Source organism: Globicephala melas, chromosome 1 (genome assembly GCF_963455315.2).
Source record: "Globicephala melas chromosome 1, mGloMel1.2, whole genome shotgun sequence".
Classification (NCBI taxonomy): Eukaryota; Metazoa; Chordata; class Mammalia; order Artiodactyla; family Delphinidae; genus Globicephala; species Globicephala melas.
Window position 1 is genome coordinate 131,953,787 of NC_083314.1, and position 20,361 is coordinate 131,974,147.

The following is a 20,361-nucleotide window of genomic DNA, read 5'->3' on the forward strand; positions in this document are numbered from 1 at the left end:
TACTAGAACAAAGTGGCAGCTGAGGTTTCTAGCAAAAATGCAATAATATTAATACTGTATCATTTCTTCAGGGTTTACCGTTGTCTTTCATAAAGAATACCTCAGTTGATCCTTAATATCTCCCTGTCAGATAGAAGCGATATTATCTTCATTCCACAGACAACAAAACTGAGGTTCAGAGAGCCAAGTTTCTTGCCCAATGTCAAGCAAATGATAAGGCTGGACTCATGCTCAAGTTTTCTGACTCCAAATTCCAGGAATTTCCCAAAGGCATCTCACATTCCTCACAGGTGTGAAGTGAATGTGATGAAAACCACGCAGAGTGGCACATATATAATTGGGTTTTAATTTCTCATTATTGGTCAAGGGATAAAATTCCCTTTAGCTCCCTGTAGTAAGATGTCACTTCCTAATTTGTAAGTATCAAGCTAATGGGCTCTTCCTGGAGTGAGAGTGACCTATTCTAGGAACAGACAACTAGAATCAAACAAGTTAAGGAATAAATTCCACTCTCAAAACCCAGGTAGGATATATGATTTAATATGTGTTCAGCTATGACTTCATTGGCATAATGCTCTCTTAATATCTGCTGGGCAGCAGATGAGCCTTGTGTAGCAGCAATGAATCAATGATATGTCAGGCACTCTGTTACATGATGTATATCCCTTACCTCATTTAAGACTTACAAAACTTTATCCCTTCTATAAAATGAGAATACTGAGATTTATAGAGTAACTGTAAGAGGACATTGGGTTAATTCTTCTACACCTAAGTTTGAAGTCAACCAGTAGAGGATGCTAAAATCTTTTCACTATTACTTGGTATACTTTTAATATCAACTTATGTTAAATTAGCAACATTCTCTAATAACTAAAAGTGAACTTCCCCACACAAGACAAGAGCTAAAATTTAGTCTTTACAACAATGCCGATAGGTAAGTATTTCCCCATTTTACAGCTAAGAAGATTAAGGTGTTTTAATAAGCCTACACAAATAGGTAAGTGTCAGTCCTGACATTCAAATCCAAGCCTTTAACTCTGGACTCAGTGTTCTTTCTACTTCCTCTTGGAGGACAGAATACCTGAGTTCCAGATCTGGATTGGCACTAATCAGCTGTGTATCCTTTGACAAGTCAATTAATACAGCTGGCCTCAATTTCATTGTCTGTAACCTGAGGCACAGATTTACCTCATGTCTGAAAGGTCCCCTCTAGATCTGACCCTGGAACATAACTACCTGCCTGGGACTATGATGAATTAAATCAGTGAAAGTCACATAAGGTACACGGTCTTAAAAACATGACCATTGAGTACTATGCTATCTTGGATCCCGGGGACTTCTTTTCCTGACAGAGCTTTTGTTCACTGTGGTGAGTAAGAACTGCTGAAGGGTAGAGGAAATGGCCTGGGATTCAGGGCACCTGGCTCCACACTGCGGCTCCATCAATAACTAATGTAGGAACGTGAGCCTCAGCACCTACAGTCCATCTACAGAGATGCTCTACAGAGCATCTACAGACTCTGAAACTCACTCATGTAAAGAATGGCTCCAGTTGAACCACCATAAATCAAGACCAGCCCAAAGCCTTCTGAGAAGTGACGGATGATCCTGGGAAAGAAAGTTCCTAAAGGTTACCACATGCCTGGAGAGTGGAGACACTCCTCTTTACTCTTCCTAATGTGATGTCATCTTGGTTAATGGGGGATGATAACAAGGGCAGCTAGTTCTTTAGAAGCTATAATGGACCTCTGCTTACCCAACTCTACTGTCTTGCAAATGTTAAAGAACGGTGGATGACCAGTCACAGAAAGGGTTGAGTCTGTGGCAATGAGCAGAGTGAAGCTGACTGAGCCTCATGGGGCTCCAACTCTGTATCTGGCACCAACTGCTCTGCTCCGCCAGCTGTGCTGCTGGCAGCAGTCCCTTAAATATATCTTGAAGTAAGCAAGTACTTCTCTGCACAGCCAAAGTGTATTCAGAAAACTACAATTCCAGGAAGGCATTACAGGAAAACTGAGGGAAAGCTCTGGAGTCAAATGGCCTGGTTTTGGACCCTAGGACTAGCTGTATAAAAGTATGCTACTAATTTGACCCTAAGCCTCTATTTCCTCAACTATAAAATGGAGATAATAGCACCTATTTACTGTGTTTTTATAAAGATTGAATTTATGGTTAGTGTCAGACTCCATGTTTGGCAAATAGTAAGTAGCCCACAAATAGTACCTGTTATCATTAACAACAATTCATCAATTTACATCTCCGAGCAGAAATAACTAAAGCAGTTCAGGGACTAAAGCCCTGAAAAAAAAGTTAAAGTAAGGGTGACAAGTTCAAATATTCATTCTTAGACTGTCCTACCAAAACGGACACTATTTCTATTTCCTCTTGTGGTCCCCACTGAGATGAAGATACAGACCTTTTGGGGACTACAAGGGAGATCAGAGAAGTCTAGATTATTAGGAAAGTTCGATTCCACCTGCTTGGCCCCAAAGTTATAATTCAACACTGAGAGGTACAGCGCAACATGAAAAAAAATTACCTTCTCCTACTCTCAGTGTTGGAGACGCAGAGGTGGAGGCGGTGGACCGGCGCGGTGTTGACTGGGTAGATGTAGGTCCACTCGGATGAAACACGTCGTCCACCCCTGACTGTCCAGCCCGGGCAGGGCCGGCTGCACCTCCACCCCCAAACAGGTCACTCAGAAGTTCGGAATTGGTGGGAGGAGCCGCCGGTGAAGAGAAGTTCTTACTCGCTGCAGACCCTTCTAGACCCAGAAGGTCCACGTCCTCAGTGGGTGGAGGGGCAGCTGGCTCCTCCTGCTTTTTGCTGGGCTTCCTGGCTCCATGAGGTTTGTCGCCATTGGCATTGCCATGTGGGCTGGAAAGGGTCAGAAGTTCATCATCCGACTGCTCACTTTCCTGATTCACTAGGGCAGCGTGGTCCTCCTCACAGAATGATTTCTCCGATTTCTGATCTAAGGAAGGCCATTATGCCAGGAAACTGTTAGTTACCAGCCACGGCATTACTGCTTTTTGTTAGAGTCTATGTACATAACTTCAGAAAGAGAGAAAGAGAAGCCTGAAAAACACACAATGCTTTTAGACCCTTACCAATGGAAAACCTGGATGTATTTCACATTACATTCAATGACTACTTGTTGAGCATCTGAGAGGCAGTATAGCATAGGAGTGAAGAGCAAGAACTCTAGAATCAGCCTGAGTTTGAATCTCATCTCTGCTACTTACTGGCTCTGTGACACTGAGAAAGTGACTTTACTTCTCTGTGCCTTGGTTTTCTCCTCAGCAAAATGGGAGTAATAAATAGAACCTAGCTCACATTGACTATTGTGAAAATTACATGAGATGATATATGGAAAGTGCTCAGATCAATAGGAAGTAGTACTTAAGTGGTTTTTATTATTTTTTAAAATTACTACTATCATCATCGTCTTCTTCTTCTTCCCAGCACTATGCTCGGTGTTTTGAAAAAAACATTATATCCTAGTCCTCTGCTGCCTCCTCTCACTTTTTCTTCTCCATGTGGCCTGCAGCCAAAAGCAAGGTCTTTCTCCCACAGTCTGGAGCAGAAGTGAAGCCCACACCTAATAAGTGAATAGAGGGAACGGCTCTGCTTAGGATGGTCCTTACACCAACCTAGGAGGAGACACTTTCTGCATAAAATGGGGGCCTCTTCTGGGGAAGGAATGGAGAGGCTGGTGAGTGACTTTCCAGGCCCTCCTTGAAACAGATCCCTCTTTCTAACTCTGTTACTTACTGTCAGATGGACTCACGTTCCAAATCAAGTACAGATCCACATCCCTCATCCCCAATTCTGAAATGCAAAAAGCTGTGAAAAAGGAAAGGTTTCCCTAAACTGGTGGAAAAATCTGACTGGGACTGACATGAAAGTTAGTTATAGTCTTCATTGATTTCACTCAGGGTTATGAGTTATGTTTCACTACAGACATTTTCACATGTTTGATAACACATTGTCTGAGATGCCACTGGGGGTTCTAAGTAATATGCAGTTTATGTACCGTATCATCTTTCTAACTTGCAAAAAATTCTGCATTCCTAAACCCATCTGGCTCTGCTGGGTTCAGATAAAAGATTGTGCATATGTGCTTAACCTATTTTATAGCCTGATAAGAATGATTTCTAAATTATTTACTAAAATAGCAGTGGAGAGTAAAAGTAAAGTTTTCTTAAAAGCCTTTATGTGAGGAAGAAAGATATAGGTGAAACTAAGAGGGGGTTGGGAAATCTACCTGCTATCTAGATTTCACTGGGTTTTCCAATTTTTAAAATGTTATTGGTCCCATTTCTCAGTAGAAAATTCTGAAAGCAAGACTTCGATTCAAAGGAATGCTATGAACAATTTTTTTATCAAACATGGAAAACTGTGTAGGCAATGGGAATCCTGTCTTATGTTTACATGGCAAAGGAAGGTCAATCAAGAGGATTTTAAGTACACTATCACCAAAGCCAGTTTCCTGCCCTTTTCTAAAGAAAGTCCTTGCCATGGAATTCTACATCGAACTTTGCAGTTAACCTCAGCAAACTCTAAAACAAGGATGGCGAATGGGTATCGATCAGAATGCCAATGCTAGTCTACTAACGGTAGCAGTCAGAAGTGTCACATCGGGAAGGATTCTAAACACATCTCCAGATTTGGCAAAAAAGGATATTGTGATCGAGCCCAATTTCTGCCAAGGTTGTTAAAGCAAGTAGCGGAGATATGTAGGCAAAGTTTTGCCTTCCCTGTCCCAGGGGAAGCTCACCTCTGCCCTGCTAGTGGTTAGAGCCTGGGCGGGGTGGGTGGAGTAGTGTGCCAGGTTTTATATTTTTAAGGGCAGGAGATAGAGTCCTTTGTTAATTTCTTTGTGTGCCAGCAGTGTAAAGGGAGATCCTAGAAAATATCATGATTGTTCATAAATCCAGGAAAGATGTGATCCAAAACACTGCATAGATAGAAAAGATAAAGTTCAGCTTAACATGGCCTTTTGCATCGATCTAAGAGCGTCCATGGAGTTCAAAGTAGGGAAGCTCCTGATCTGGAAAAGGAATGAGCAGGAAGAATGTGAAACAAAGAAGACCCTAGATGGATGACTTCTAAATGCTGCTTTACTTTAGGCTGCTTCGAGGACGCATCCTCTTTATACATACAAGAACCACATAACTTAACCACCTAACCATGTAACTTGGAAGAAATGCTTAGAAGTACCTTGCCAACAGAGAGTGGAAAAGAAGCCGCCTTGCCCAAAATGTCTGGGGTTGTCTGGAGGGATGTCTATTGGAGCCTGTCCTATAAGACAAAAGACATCAAGGAAGCACAGGAAATAAATCAATGTGAGAAATCACACAGAGGCTTCGTCCTGAAAACAAAACCACCAGGTGACTCATACCTCCTAAGACCAGAGTATCTTGATGCTCCTGGTGAGAAGAGAAGAGGATGCTAGGGTTGACATCTTTTGTGCAGTAATGTTCCCATGGGGGGGTTAAGTCTATCACTTTGTCATGGGGCTGTAGTTCCACATCCAGAGTCACCTGAAATAGCTGAGGATATTTTTCTGGTACATCACATGCATCCAACTCAGGCCTAAATAGGGATTTCAAAGAATAAGATCAGTGAAAAACAATGGAACCAGTATGATGTTCGGCACAGAAACCATTGTAGATTGATTCTTAGTTTCACTCTGAGACGCATTTCTAGGGAAAAATCAACCATTAACCAGATGAGAGACTTTACTTTTCTGAGTCTCAGTTTCCTTATCTAGAGAAAAGAGGAAAATAATGCCTACCCATAGAATTTAAATACTACTGCACGTGAAAGCATTCTAGATAGCAGGGTGGATATATCCAGACAGTAAGCACTGGCAGGACCAAATCAGTTGTTAAAATAGTGAAATAAGCCCAGAGCTACCACCTTGAGCTCTTGAATGTCTACTCCTAAGCTGACCCCAGCAACTCCCACCTATCACCCCACCTTCAGCCACTCCCTTGAGTTCTCTAGGCCACATTTTAACAATAGCAACTAAGGGTGCTATAATATTTGGTGCAGGGGGTCCACCAGGACCCTGCTTCAGTGCTGTGGCCTGGCATCCATTCTGACTGGTCATTGCTCATATCATACTGCTGATTCCACTGCCTTCCATGTTGCAAAACACAAAGGGATACACAGACGCAAAGGATCACGGTATTGAAACTCTGTTCCCTCTTTGTTCACTCTTGTTCCCTCAGATGGTATTTTAGACCTTGCAATTTGAAGTCTGATCCACTTGTGTTTAGGACAAATCACACCCAACTGAAAGTTATAAAATGCAACCAGCCTCTGTATGTTGCTAAGCCACACGCTACAGCCCTGAAGCACAGGATTTGGGGGGAAGCTGCAGCATGGCACTAATGAGCCTTTAGCACTTGACTCCTAGCATTTCACAGCTGCTTGGATTGAAAAGGGATTTTGGCCCAAGTAGCACTCACTTGGTGAACTTTAAAACTGTTGTGTCCAGTGGAATGAATCCAGTATGAAACTGAAGCTGGAATATCTGAGTGTTGGTCACCTAAAAATACAAGAGAAGCACATTACAATCAACCACTGAAAACGGAATCAGATCCAAAGATTATGTTTGGGGGAGTCATACACCATCAACTGTTTCTATAGCGTCTTTGTTTTCTATGAATATTAAACAACCTCCTCATTTGGAGCTGACCCAGGTTCATTTCTAGCCTCTCCTCTCCACGAACTCTGCCTTGGCAAGCCATTCCTTTATCTGCTAATGCCCGATGTTCTTACACCTTGCAATACTTTGACTCATCCCATTCCTTCTGTCTAGGATGCACCTGCTCCAACCTCATGAACTCATCCTTCAAGGACCACCTTGAAAGGTCACATCCTCTGTAGCCTTTCTGAACCACCACTGGATAAAACAAACTGCTCCCATTATGACATTTCATCCTACCTCTACAATGGTAGTGGATATTTGTACATGTGTGAATTTCACCTGAGCTCCTTAAAGGCAGAGATACAGTTTTACTCTTGTCACTCCTAAACCCCTAGGCAATGACTGGCACAGAGTATGTACTTAGCAAATATTTAATGAATTAAAATACAATTACTTGCTATGAACATTAGGGTGCATATACCTTTTCAAATTAGTGTTTTCATTTTCTTCAGATAGATACCCAGGAGTGAAATTGCAGGATCATGTGGTAGTTCTACTTTTAATTTGGGCAAGGGGGCGGGGGGACTCCATACTGTTTTCCATATTGGTGTAGCAATTTACATCCCCCCCAACAGTGTACTAGGGTGCCCTTTCCTCCACACCTTTGCCATAATAACACTTGTTATTCTTTGTCTTTTTGATAATAGCCATTCTGATGGGTGTGAGGTGATAACTCACTGTGGTTTTGATTTGCATTTCCCTGATGATTAGTGATGTTGAGCATCTTTGCATGTGTCTGTTGGCCATCTGTATGTCTTCTTTGGGAAAAAAGGCCTATTTAGGTCTTCTGCCCATTTTTAAATTGTGGTTGTTTGTTTGTTTGTTTGTTTTTTAACATTGAGTTCATAGCAGCATTATTCACAACAGCCAAGATATGGAAGCAACCTAAGGGCTCACTGACAGATGAATGGATAAAGAAGATGTAATATATGGTTATTACTCAGCCATAAAAAAGAACGAAATCTTGCCACTTGCAACACAATGCATAGACCTGGAGGGTGTTATACCTAGTGAAGTAAGTCAGACAGAGGTAAATACTGTATGCTTTACTTATATGTGGACTCTGAAAACAAAACAAATGAACAAACATAACAAAACAGAAACAGACTCACAGACACATGGAACGAACTAGTGGTTGTCACAGGGGAGAAGGGTGAAATAGGTGAAGGGGATTAAGAGGCACAAATTACCAGTTATAAAATAAATAAGTCACCTGCCCATTTTTAACTGGGTTGTCTGTTTTTTTGATATTAAGCTCCATGAGCTGTTTGTATATTTTGGAGATTTATCCTTTGTCCATTGCTTCATTTGCAAATATTTTCTCCCACTCTGAGGTTGTCTTTTCATCTTGTTTATGGTTTCCTTTGCTGTGCAAAAGCTTTTAAATTTCATTAGGTCCCATTTGTTTATTTTTGGTTTTATTTTCATTACCCTAGGATGCGGGTCAAAAAAGATCTTGCTGTGGTTTACGACAAAGAGCGTTTTTCCTACATTTTCCTCTAAGAGTTTTATAGCGTCCAGTCTTACATTTAGGTCTTTAATCCATTTGGAGTTTCTTTTTGTGTATGCTGTTAGGGAGTGTTCTAATTTCATTCTTTTACATGTAGCTGTCCAGTTTTCCCAGCACCACTTATTGAAGAGGTTGTCTTTTCTCCATTGTATATTCTGGCCTCCTTTGTCATAAATTAGGTGACTATATGTCCGTGGGTTTATCCCTGGGCTTTCTATCCTGTACCACTGATCTATATTTCTGTTTTTGAACCTATTTGTAGGGCAGGAATAGAGACGTAGATGTAGAGAACGGACATGTGGACATGGGCGGGGGAAGAGGAGGGTGAGATGAATTGAGAGACTGGGTTTAACAAACCACTACATGTGTAAAATAGACAGCTAGTGGGAACCTGCTGTATAGCACAGGGAGGTCAGCTCGGTGCTCTGTGACAACCTAGATGGGTGGGATGGTGGGGGGTGGGAGGGAGGTCCAAGAGGGAGGGGATATATGTATACATATAGCTGATTCACTTCATTGTACAGCAGAAACTAACACAACACTGTAAAGCAATTATACTCCAATAAAAAATAAATAAATAAGTCACAAGGATGTAATGTATAGTACAGGGAATATAGTCAATATTTTATAATAACTCTGTATGGTGTGTAATCTATAAAAATAATGAATCACTATGTTGTACACTTGAAACTAATGTAACATTTTAAGTCAACTGTACTTCAATAAATAAAATTTTTTTAAATGCAATTACCTGTAGCGTTATTTGTGATATCCAAACGGTGGCAATAACGTAAATGTTCATCAAATGATGAAGAGATTAATAAAAGCTATATAACCGTACAATGGAATATTATCTGGGTATATAAAGAAGTACTGATATAGGCTACAACATGGATGAACCTTGAAAACATTAGGCTAAGTGAAAGAAGCCAGTCACAAAAGACCGCACATTGTATGATTCCATTTACATGAAATGTCCAACGTAGGCAAATCCATAGAAACAGAAAGTAGATTCCTGGTTGCCTAGGGAATGGAGGAGGAGGAATGGACAGTGGCTGCTAAGAGGTGTAGAGTTTCTTTCGTGGGTGTTGAAAATGTTTGGGAATTAGCGGTGCTGCACAACTCTTTGAAAATATTAAAAATAACTGTACACTTCAAAAGGGTGAATTTTATGTTATGTAAATTCTATCTCAATTTAAAAATTGAAAAAGTATGATTACTTAATCCCACATCCTCAATAGAAATATCTCCTCTCACCCCGATCCAAATAGGGCACTATAAAAAAGGCACAAGTTTCTAAAGGGCAAGGTTTGCTCTTTAGTCCTTGGGCTTCCATCTTCTGGCAAAACCATCTGGGGATCTTCCCAGACCGGGGCAGGAACCCGTGTCCCCTGCATTGGCAGGCGGACTCTCAACCACTGCGTCACCAGGGAAGCCCTGCAGTTTTCTTTTTTTAATTGAAGTATAGTTGCTTTACAATGTTGTGTCAGTTTCTGCTGCACAGCAAAGTGATTCAGTTATACATATTTATACATTCTTTTTTAATATTCTTTTCCATTATGGTTTATCACAGGATACTGAACATAGTTCCCTGTGCTATACAGTAGGACTTTGTTGTTTATCCATTCTATAATAGAATAGTTTGCTTCTGCTAATCCCAAACTCCCAATCCATCCCTCCCCCACCTCCCTCCCCCTTGGCAACCACAAGTCTATTTGCTATGTCTGTGAGTCTATTTCTGTCTCTTAGGTAAGTTCATTTGTGTCATATTTTAGACTCCATATAAAAGTAATATCATATGGTATTTGTCTTTCTCTTCCCGGCTTACTTCATTTAGTATGATCATCTCTAAGTTCATCCATGTTGCTGCAAATGGCATTATTTCATTCTTTTTTATGGCTGAGTAGTATTCCATTATATATATATATATATAAAATCGAATTTTTATATATATATTTATATATACATATATACACCACATTTTCTTTTTCTTTTTCTTTTTTCTCTCTGAATTCGGTCTTCGTTGCTGTGCGTGGGCTTTCTCTAGTTGTGGCAAGAGTGGGGGCTACTCTTCGTTGTGGTGCGTGGGCTTCTCATTTGCGGTGGCTTCTCTTGTTGCGGAGCACGGGCTCTAGGCGCGCGGGCTTCAGTAGCTATGGCACGCGGGCTCAGTAGTTGCAGCATGTGGGCCCTAAAGTGCAGACTCAGTAGTTGTGGTGCACAGGCTTAGTTGCTCCGCAGCATGTGGGATCTTCCCACACCAGGGATCGAGCCCGTGTCCCCTGCATTGGCAGGGGGAGTCTTAACCACTGTGCCACCAGGGAAGTCCCTCTACCACATTTTCTTTATCCATTCATCTGCTGATGGACATTTAGGTTGTTTCCAAAGGTAATCTTTAAATGTTTTTTCTGATTCTAAAACCAGAAGTCACTCAAGCCCAAAGTGAGGTACACTCCTATTAAAGGATCAGCTGAGCTTATATCATAATTCTTTCTGAAACCATACCTTAGCCTGTAGCCGGCTTCCAATGGTGGACCTCAAGTGATACATGGAAACAACCACATCTCCTTGCACAGTGATGCTCAAGGGAATGAAGATTTTTCCATCTTGGACACGGTACTCTCTTTAAACAGAGACAAAAGCATACACTGAGAGAGAGTCTAATCTGGAACAATAACACAGGTATACAGGCAGTCTTCTGTGGCTCTGGCCAAGGCACCTGTTGGCCCAGGCCTGAACCCAGGAACCATTTCTTATCTTAAGCAAAGTCAGGAGCACAGCAAGTGCCAACTGGATGCAAACTGGTTCTGCCACAGGATGCCACTGGTCTTATGCCAGGTCCTCTCTCTCGAACCCATCCTGATTTCTAGATAAATCAATTGCCCATTAGCAGAAAACGTTTTCCCCAAATACATGTAGCCCTGATGTATTTACCTTGCCCTAACTGTAAATTTATGATAAAAACAGAGAGAGAACAAAGAAGTCTAACCGAGATCAATATAGAAACAGCAATGAGATGCTCTGTGAGTATCTCATATACCAATTTTGAAATTCAATCTATTTCCAATCAATTTCATTTTCTGTTATCATCTAGTCCCTTCTTCCATATCTCCCACCACCTCCCACTGGTACTTGCTCTTTATTATAGATTCTATAACTTTTTAATTATATGAGCATCTACCTAGTTGCTCACCTAGAAACCTCATTCGTTCCTGATTCTTCCATTATCATCACCAATTCTTATCAAGGTCATCTCCTTCTTAAGTGTCCAGGTCTTCTGCCCTACACCACTGTCTGAACCCTTATTATAGCTCATGTTAGTCCCTTAGTTTGTATCACCATTTGAAGGGGGGCTACGGCATCCCTTGATATAATTGTGCTTTTCTATGATTACCACCTATATTGAACACTTTTTTTAAAATATCAGGCATTTCATAATGTAGTCCTCAAAGGAAGAATAGGATCCAACTTACACAGGAATGGAGCAGTTCACAAGAAGAAATGAAGAAAAGTATCATGACTTACTTCATTCGTTCAAAATCTGCACAAGTTGTATATATTTTGGTTTCTCCAATCAGTACATCACAGTAAGGGCGACATCCATTTCTCTGCTTGTTGAAAAAAGGAACTGGACTGACAGTGATCGACTTAATAGTGAGAGGCTTGAAGTGAGGGCGGTAGGGTTTGTCTGCTAGGAGGTCACACATGTAGCCCAGGTACCTAAAACACAAGACAGACATTCTGTTGGTGCGACCACAGCAGAAGAAATAAGCAGTCGGTTTGCTAGAACGTTTGCTCTCATAAATTATTAACCTACAATAAAAACTTACTGTGTTAATTCTTTAAACATTAACTGGCAAGAGAGAATGCTGCCATAACTTAGGAAAGCTTTTATCTAGTGACACTGCTGTACTTCCCCCTGAAGAGCTGACAAAGGGGTATTTATTAAATGAAAAAGCTTATGGGCATTTTACACTAGCTCAATATTTGATCTAGCAGATTAAATTTATCAGTTAAGGGCTAGCTTTAGAAAAAATATCAGAATTTATCATCAGACGCAGTTTTAACCCAAGAGGAAGTAAGGAGATGCAGTTTAAATAAGAGAAAGAAGAAACTGTGCCCAAAGAGAGAAGACAATACATCGATTATATAAAAAGGTTTTTCCCCTTTTTTTGGGACATGATACAAATTAGACCCTGTCTGCGCCAACCCTGCATCTAGCTGACTTTACCTCCTGTGGGATGGCGAAAGTCCGATTCCTGGTCGCTTTGCGTAGAGTAATCGAACAGCTGGGCCAGGAGTAGAGTAGAGATTACAGAAAATGAACATAGCACCAACCAGAATTGATGATGCTGCCCGTCCATCCTATCAAAGAAAACGTATAAACTTGTCATAAACATGGGTCGGTCAGGCACTCAACATGGAGAGTGGCTGGTACTTGCAATTAAAAGAAAGAGGTGAAGGGTGGGGAGTCTGGGCGTGGCGTGTGGAGGACAGAAATCTTAACTACATGTGCCTGTCAGTTCAAAACTGTTCACCTGAAAACCCAAATCTATCCCAGCTACTTAAATCACAAAGCAGCAAGGAAAGACGGATTCTCAGGATACAACTGACTCTCTGCTAACCTAAGAAACCCAGCAATATAAATTAGATTTGTACATATTTACTGAAAAATAATCTAGTTTTCAAAGTAACTTTGGACTTGTAGGATCAGAATAGTTGAGGTCTCTCAGTTTAGGGTGAAGGTAAAGAGTTCTCAGGTTAGGCAAATACTGCTTTTTGGAATATGCGATGTGTGTATTTTACCCAGAGTTATGTTCCTAGATGGATATAAAATAAAGAAGCTTCACCTGGTTCAACCGCACTCAGTAAAGGAATGCAAGCGATGACATTCCTGACAGATGGTGAGCAGCTTCTTCTAGAATACTTTAAGTGACAAGGAGCATCCTGCTTCTGGACGGACTTCACAAAGTTCTTCCTTATACCTGAACACGCTGAGTTGCAGTCTATTCCACTCAACGATCCTCATTCTTCCTTCTCTCTGGACAAAGTGTAAACCTACTCCTTTCTCCCTGGGACAACCCTTCACATATCTGAAATACTCTCCCTTTCCATCAACTTTTCTATTTTCCAGGTTGAAAACATACCCAATCTGTGATAATTTTATGTCACAACTTGATTGGACTAAGAGATGCCCAAAGAGCTGTAAAACATTATTTCTGGGTGTGTCTGCGAGGGCGTTTCTGGAAGAGATCAGCATTTGAATCAGTAGACTGAGTGGAGACTCGCCCTCACCAAAGTGGGCTGGCATCATCCAACCTGCTGAGGGTCCAAATAGAACAAAAAGGCAAAGGAAGGGAGAATTCTCTTTGTCTTCTTGAGCTGGGACCCCCATCTTCTCCCTGTTCTTGGACATCGGAGCTCTTGGCTTTCAGACCTACACCAGCGGCTCCCTTGGTTCTCAGGGCTTCGAACATGGACTAAATGTTACCACTGGCTTTCCTGGTTCTCCATCTTGCAGGAGGCAGATTGTGGGACTTCTAGGCCTCCAGAATCACTTGAGCCAATTCCTATAATAAACCTCCTCTTACCTATGTATCTCTACACATATCCTGTCAGTTCTGTTTCTCTGGAGAACCCTGACTACTACACAATCCCTTCAATTCTTCCTCATTTGATGTTCCATTTTAAGAGACATCATCATTCAGTGGACTTCCTCTTAACAGACTCCAGTTTTAAAACAACAGGCTTAAATGTGCTGCCCAGATGTGAAATGCAAGATATAAGATGTGCTCTGACCAAACTAGAGAGGAAATATCATCTTCCTTAGTGTGGTAAGAACCCTCTGCTTTTATTAACATAACCCCAGGCTAAACTAGTTTAAATGTAAGCTAAATCACACCATGAGCTCTTATTGATCTTTCTATTCACTAAAACTGTTAGTTCTTTTTCAAATGATGTGTTAATGGACAAACACACTTAATCTTTTAGAACCAGAATTCAGGACTTTACATTTACCCTGTGTTTAATTTCACACTGGTAGTTTCTATGAAATGACCCATCTGAGAAAACTGAGAAGCTTGCCTCCACATTTTCAAAGCTGTAATAAAAGGGCAACCAAATGCAACCTTTTCCTGGGAGGATGCTGATCCATTAGTCACCTATCTTTGGAAGCAATATTCAGCCAATAGTTGTCTAAATGTCTAAAAATTTAGCCCCAATTTCTCCATCTTGAATATAAGAAATGGGGAAATATCTCGCAGGACTCCAATAAACTATCTCTACTAATCTATTCGTCTTGTTCCGAAAGTCCAGTTGGTTTGATATGTGTGTTCATAATGAATCGATGTGGACTCCTTTTTTCTAAGAGTTTCAAATCATCTGTGCACAAACTGTGTTCGAATTTCACCTTGAATTGCCATCAGGCTCATCAGCCTGTAACTTTCCAGGATCAACCTCCTCCATCTTTTGGAAAAAAAATCTCCTCTCCTTTCTTCACTGGCACTCTTCTTTCTGTTTCCTCAATACTGCATAAGGAACCCATAATTGCTTTTCCAAGTGCTTTTAGCATTCTGTCACATAATTTAAGTCTAGAGAGTGGATTATTTTTAAGTATTGTGACGCTCTTTTACTATCTCCCTACCTCTCAGCTTTGTCTTAATTATCAGTGTTACTCCCTTTCTAGCTTGACATCTGTTCCCCCATGAAGGAACAGAATAAAGGACTTAAGATTATACCGTGTGCCTCCAGCATTTGTTGTTGTCCTTATTCCAAGGACAGTTTTCTTTAAAAAGACATTTTTCTCAATCTTAATTCTTTTTAGAATTTAGTCTTCCTGACACTCTTTTAACAGGTTCATGGCTCTTAGATATGTGTTCCCTCCTTTTATCAGCCATGCAGGTCTTTTTTAAAGTTTTCTTAGTTTTTTTAATTAAAAGATGAATATATGATTATTTTTAATAAAACAGCAGTATATATAGGATAAAAATAAATGCTCCCACCTCCAGCTGCAATTCCACTTCCAAAGACTTGGTGCAGACTTCCAACTCATGCATGTCCTTTTTCAGTAAGCCTAGAGAGCAGGCTATAGGGTCTTCACTCTTTGTATGTCTCTTCTTTTTTCTTCTTCATTGGGTTTTTATTTGTTATGATTGTATCATTAGAACTGGGAGCCTCTGGTCTCTCTCGAGCCATCTTCTCTTACAAAGCTGCCAGACCTAGGCTCGCTGAACTTTTAGAAAGTTCTCGAGTGAAGAAAAAAATCACCAAAGTACCTAAAGGCTGCTTAGTCTCTAAAAATAATCTGTCCTTTATACAACCTGTTCTGTCTCTGAAAGGAAAACCCTTTGGCCTTTCACATTAAACTCCTATGAAGCACCAAGTGTTCTTCTTTTATTACCAAGAATTTGGGGTTGTGAGATGGAAAGAAGAAAAAATCTCAGCTTTCATCCCTCTTTTAGCCAACTAGCTCTCAAGAAAGAGGGAGAAAATCATCAACTAAGATTATAGCAAAAAATACACCTTGAAGTTTACAGAAGCAATGAATAGTTCTAGTATTTATGCTCAGATTTCATTTGTGTGTTCATTTCTTTATATATCCAATCGCTTATTCAAATCTTTCATACCTTGTGACTTTCTGTTTGAATAGAAAAAAAAAAATCCCACAAGGACTCAGAGGCAGAAAATATACAAATCAATTTTCACTGCAAAGTAAAGGAGCTGTTACAGTGGAGGATTCCTGGACTGAATGTCAATGTTATGAGATAGAGTGAGTGTGTTTTGTGTTTGGTAATTGCAATCATTGTTGCTTTTGTTGTGGTCATCCATTTACAATGCTTGGTGTCAGTTTATTTATCTCTTGTAAAAATAAAATACAGTGTTAAAAAAAAATATTTCATACCTGGGATTCCAAAGTAAAAAAGGCACAGTTCTTGCCCACAGGATGCTAACAGTCTAGTGGGGAAACAGGCAGGCCACCAGAGTATGATGATGCAGTATATTAAATGCTTAAATCCAAAGACATTTAGATATATAGGTTGAATGTCCATATTGTCAAAAAAGATTTTACCTAAAGTTGAGTTTTAAACAATAGGCAAGAGCCCTCCAGAGGAAGGGTTGGGGAAAGGGATTCTAGGAAGTCAGTGGTCAGAAAAATCCTCAGTTCCACTGGGAATTGCTATAAAATACAGTCAATCTATGTGACTACTTATAAGGGCATAGATGTCTTTTTATTTCATTTTTATTCAAACATAAAGGTAAGAAAAGAATATTCCAGTGTGCTTATGTCAATTCTATTCATCCAAAACTCAATGGCATTTTTGCCTATGCACACACGGCTCTTGTTTCTATCTCTTCTATAATAGTTAGCACATTCCAGAGGCCCTGTATCATGTGGGTTGTATACATATCTGCCTCTCCCACTGGTATTCGAGCTTTAGGGCAAGAATAATAAGTTTTCCCCTCATTTTATATCCTTCACATCACCTAATTCCTAAGTGGGTTCTTAAGAAATGCTTATTCAACTTAAGCACTACCTGGTTCACCAGTCTGTGTAAGGCCATTTGTATTTGACCAAACCAAACCAGCATGAATGATAGCCACAACAGCAACAAGAAAAGGTTACTCACCAAGCAATGGACAACACAGACGTTTTTGGGATTCTGTAGTAGCCAGTTATACATATTCCGACACACAGCAAAGAGGTTGTGCAGACTGGGGGCCTGCCTGATGGGCCAACTGCATTCTGAGACCTAAAGGAACACAGCGGAAGGAAATGAATTCGCCAAGCGACTTCCTCTCCATGGGCAGGTAGCACACCAAACAACTTCTGGAAGTGACACTACATTCTCTTTTAATACAGCAGAAAGAGTTGGGAACAGGGTCCAAACACAGAAAGAAGAGTTTAATCCTGCAATTTTTTTAATACAAAAATTCTGTTTCGGTAAACATATTTTGAAATATTGGGTTGGCCAAAAAGTTCCTTCGAGTTTTTGTAAGTGCTTACGGAAAAACCCAAACGAACTTTTTGGCCAATCCAAAACATTTAAAATTAAACTAGATGATTTAACATACATATTTGGATTTTTAAAGGTTCCAGTATTTGGATTTCAAAGGTTCAATGTTCCACTGCATTTAATTTCTATTTAGTATAAAATGTTTTGACCTGCCTACTAGATGCTTAATTATAGGATTACATTATAAATCCTGCACTATCCCTAACTTTATCCAAGATGATAAAAGTGAAAACACGAAAAAGTGCTGCTGGATAAGCTAAAGATAGGCTTTTTCAAGGGTCTTATTTCTTCCTCTTTTAATGAGGGAACCTACAACTCCATGGGGGCAACCTCTAGCATTTTCATTCATCTAACACACATGTTCATTTTAACACATTATAGGATATCAGCTATGTTCCTAGAATTCTGCTTGGCTCTGATCTCTACAACAGTCATATAAGACAGGTACTAATATGGTCTCTATTTTGCAGATAAGAAAACTGACTCTCAGAGGTTGTCTTGTCTAACGTCACACTGCTGGTCAGTACCAGCATTGCAACCCAGGTCTTCTGAGTATAAGTCACTTTGCTGCAACAGTATACTGGTTGAGATTATCATTTGCCTCAAAATTCTAGGCATGAGCCTCAATCGATTAGGTATTTATTAATTTAACAGCAAGGAAAAACTTAGGCAAACTTCATGACCTCTCTAAGCCTTTCTCCATAAAATGTCATGAATGATACCTACCTACCTGCCTCATAGGGTTGTGGCTACTACATGAGAATGTATTTCAAGGGCTTAGCTCAGTATCTGACATACACAAAGTGATCAATTAATACTGGCTATCATTATTATTATTATTTTATCAGGTAACTGTCAGTGCAAAGCCCTAAGGTCAGATAGAGCTAGCTATGTTTGGAAAAAATGAATGAAACCCTATATGGCAAAATCATAGACTGAAGGGTCAGATCATACCAGGCCTTGTTAAGAACTGAGAGAAGTATTTAAGAAGGAGAGTGACTCTCACATTTTCCAAAGACCTCTCAAGGTCCAGTATGGAGAACAGATATAGATGACACAAGACAAAAGTCAGAGAGTACAGTCAGGTGGCTATATTAGGAATTTAAGTAAGAAATGATGGTGGCTTAGGCTGGATGAGTGGCAGTGGGACACACAAAGACTTGAGGGATTCAAAAAATAGAGAGGAAGTGGAATGCCTGTACAAGACTCAGGGACTGATCACAGGGTGGCAGTGCATGAGTATGGAGGGGTATGTGGAGGGGGAGCAATCGAGGATGACTGCTAGGTTTCCAGCCTGAATGGCTGGATAAAAGGATAAAAGGATGGCAGGTGCCACTGGCTGATACAGGGAATTCGGGAGAAAACAACAGGTTTTATACAGATGGTATCATCAGAAAGTGTCTGCAACACTAACACCACTGGTCTCAGAAAACCCAAACGTCCCAAATTCTTTACATTTAAGAGTGGGGAGAGAGAGGCAGGAATAATCTGTTTGGTTCATGCTTTTCTAGTAACTAGATAATAACTAGTCAAAATATAAGTGGGAAATTATCTGTGGTCTCTAGAGCTGACACCTGAAAGCAAACACACGGAGTTTCTCTCTCTCTCTGTGGCTGCCAAAAAACCCATTCTTTTTGGTTAATTTGTAACTTTTTTCCTACAAAATGATTGTGGGTAGCGTCAGAGGACCTTCCAGGTTATTAATTTTCCTAGACCTTTGAGAATGACAGGTATAGTTTATTAAACAAAGTAGAGGAAATGCCTAACAAAGCTACCAAACAATCCAGGGTGACCCAGTATTGGGCCTCTGTCGATTTAAACTCCATAACAGCTTGCCCCTTTCACCCAACATGATTTGGGTCTATTTCTGGCCGATTCTTTATCCTCAGATAGATTCCCCATTGACAAGTTCTCAAGGAATGGAAATAATGTATTGATTAAAACCAGAATAATTGGGAAGAAAAATTTTGCCATCAGAGGAATTGCAAAATATACTTTTATACAAGCTGCTTCCTGCCTGTGATGTTTTTCTTTCCCTTGGTAAATTTCTATTCATACTCCAAAGCCGAAGTTCAAGTGTTCTCTTGTCTCCCACAGTTTCTCTAACACCCACAGGCAGAAGTGCTTAGTCATCTCAGTCATCTTTGTCCATTTTCACCTGTTATAGCTTTCACCAGTAGAGCAAAATGGTGAAGCCACAGTTGGGTTTTCACCTTAGCTTTACCACTTACTACCTGATTCACCTTAGACAAGTTGCTAACCTCTCCAAGCCTCAGTTCTCTTGTGTGTAAAATAAAAATGGTGGTAAGAATTAAGGAGCACAATGTAAACGCAGTAAGTGCCAGCTTATTGTATTCAAATTAACTGTTTATGTCTGTCTCCCCCTCTAGACACTAAGCTCCATGAGAAGAGAGACCATTTTTCATTTTTGTAACCCAAGTCCAGAGTCCACGTGCTAGTCCAATGGCAGGCACTCAGTAGGTATTTGCTGAGTGAATCAATGAGTGAAAGAACGAAGAATGAACCCTATTTGGCAATCCCTTTTTTTTTTTTTTTGTGGTACGCGGGCCTCTCACTGTTGTGGCCTCTCCCGTTGCGGAGCACAGGCTCCGGACGCACAGGCTCAGCGGCCATTGCTCACGGGCCCAGGCGCTCCGCGGCACGTGGGATCTTCCCAGACCAAGGCACGAACCCGCGTCCCCGGCATCCACAGGCGGACCCCCAACCACTGTGCCACCAGGGAAGCCCGGCAATCTCTTCTTATAATAAGATTTGTCTTTGTCTACATGTAAAGTACCTTGAGGAAGGAACCGATTTTGTTGTTTTTTTAGGTTGCGACCATGTAAAAGTGTAGGAAATTTGTTTTCTCAGGCAGTATCTTTAAACCTTTTAGAAACTGTATGTCACTCCTACAAACACTAAATGTCAATATCTGAGTCTCAGCTAAAAGCTGGCTAAACTGTTCTTAGCACAATAGGCTAATTGTTCAGAATCATTAAACCAATCAAGTAAATAATATTAATTTAAAGTACTGCATAATTACATATTTACTTGATATATAATTATACTCCATTAAGCAAACATACAATTAGAATTTTTTAAAAGCATGTGCTCTG

General features: G+C 40.4%; 1 protein-coding gene across 5 annotated transcripts in view; it reads right to left on the reverse strand.

Annotated features, from left to right (window-relative positions):
- DNAJC6 (DnaJ heat shock protein family (Hsp40) member C6) overlaps positions 1 to 20,361 on the reverse strand; it is a 155,747-nt gene that overhangs the window by 20,880 nt on the left and 114,506 nt on the right. For all 5 annotated transcript variants that reach the window (XM_030865857.2, XM_060304700.1, XM_030865858.2 and 2 more), the window contains 8 exons: positions 16,859 to 16,981; positions 12,463 to 12,596; positions 11,757 to 11,951; positions 10,737 to 10,854; positions 6,480 to 6,559; positions 5,405 to 5,598; positions 5,224 to 5,304; positions 2,540 to 2,974 (listed from right to left, as the gene is read on the reverse strand). In XM_030865857.2, the coding sequence (XP_030721717.2) occupies positions 2,540 to 2,974; positions 5,224 to 5,304; positions 5,405 to 5,598; positions 6,480 to 6,559; positions 10,737 to 10,854; positions 11,757 to 11,951; positions 12,463 to 12,596; positions 16,859 to 16,981 (1,360 nt within the window). The remainder of the gene's footprint in view (positions 1 to 2,539; positions 2,975 to 5,223; positions 5,305 to 5,404; positions 5,599 to 6,479; positions 6,560 to 10,736; positions 10,855 to 11,756; positions 11,952 to 12,462; positions 12,597 to 16,858; positions 16,982 to 20,361) is intronic.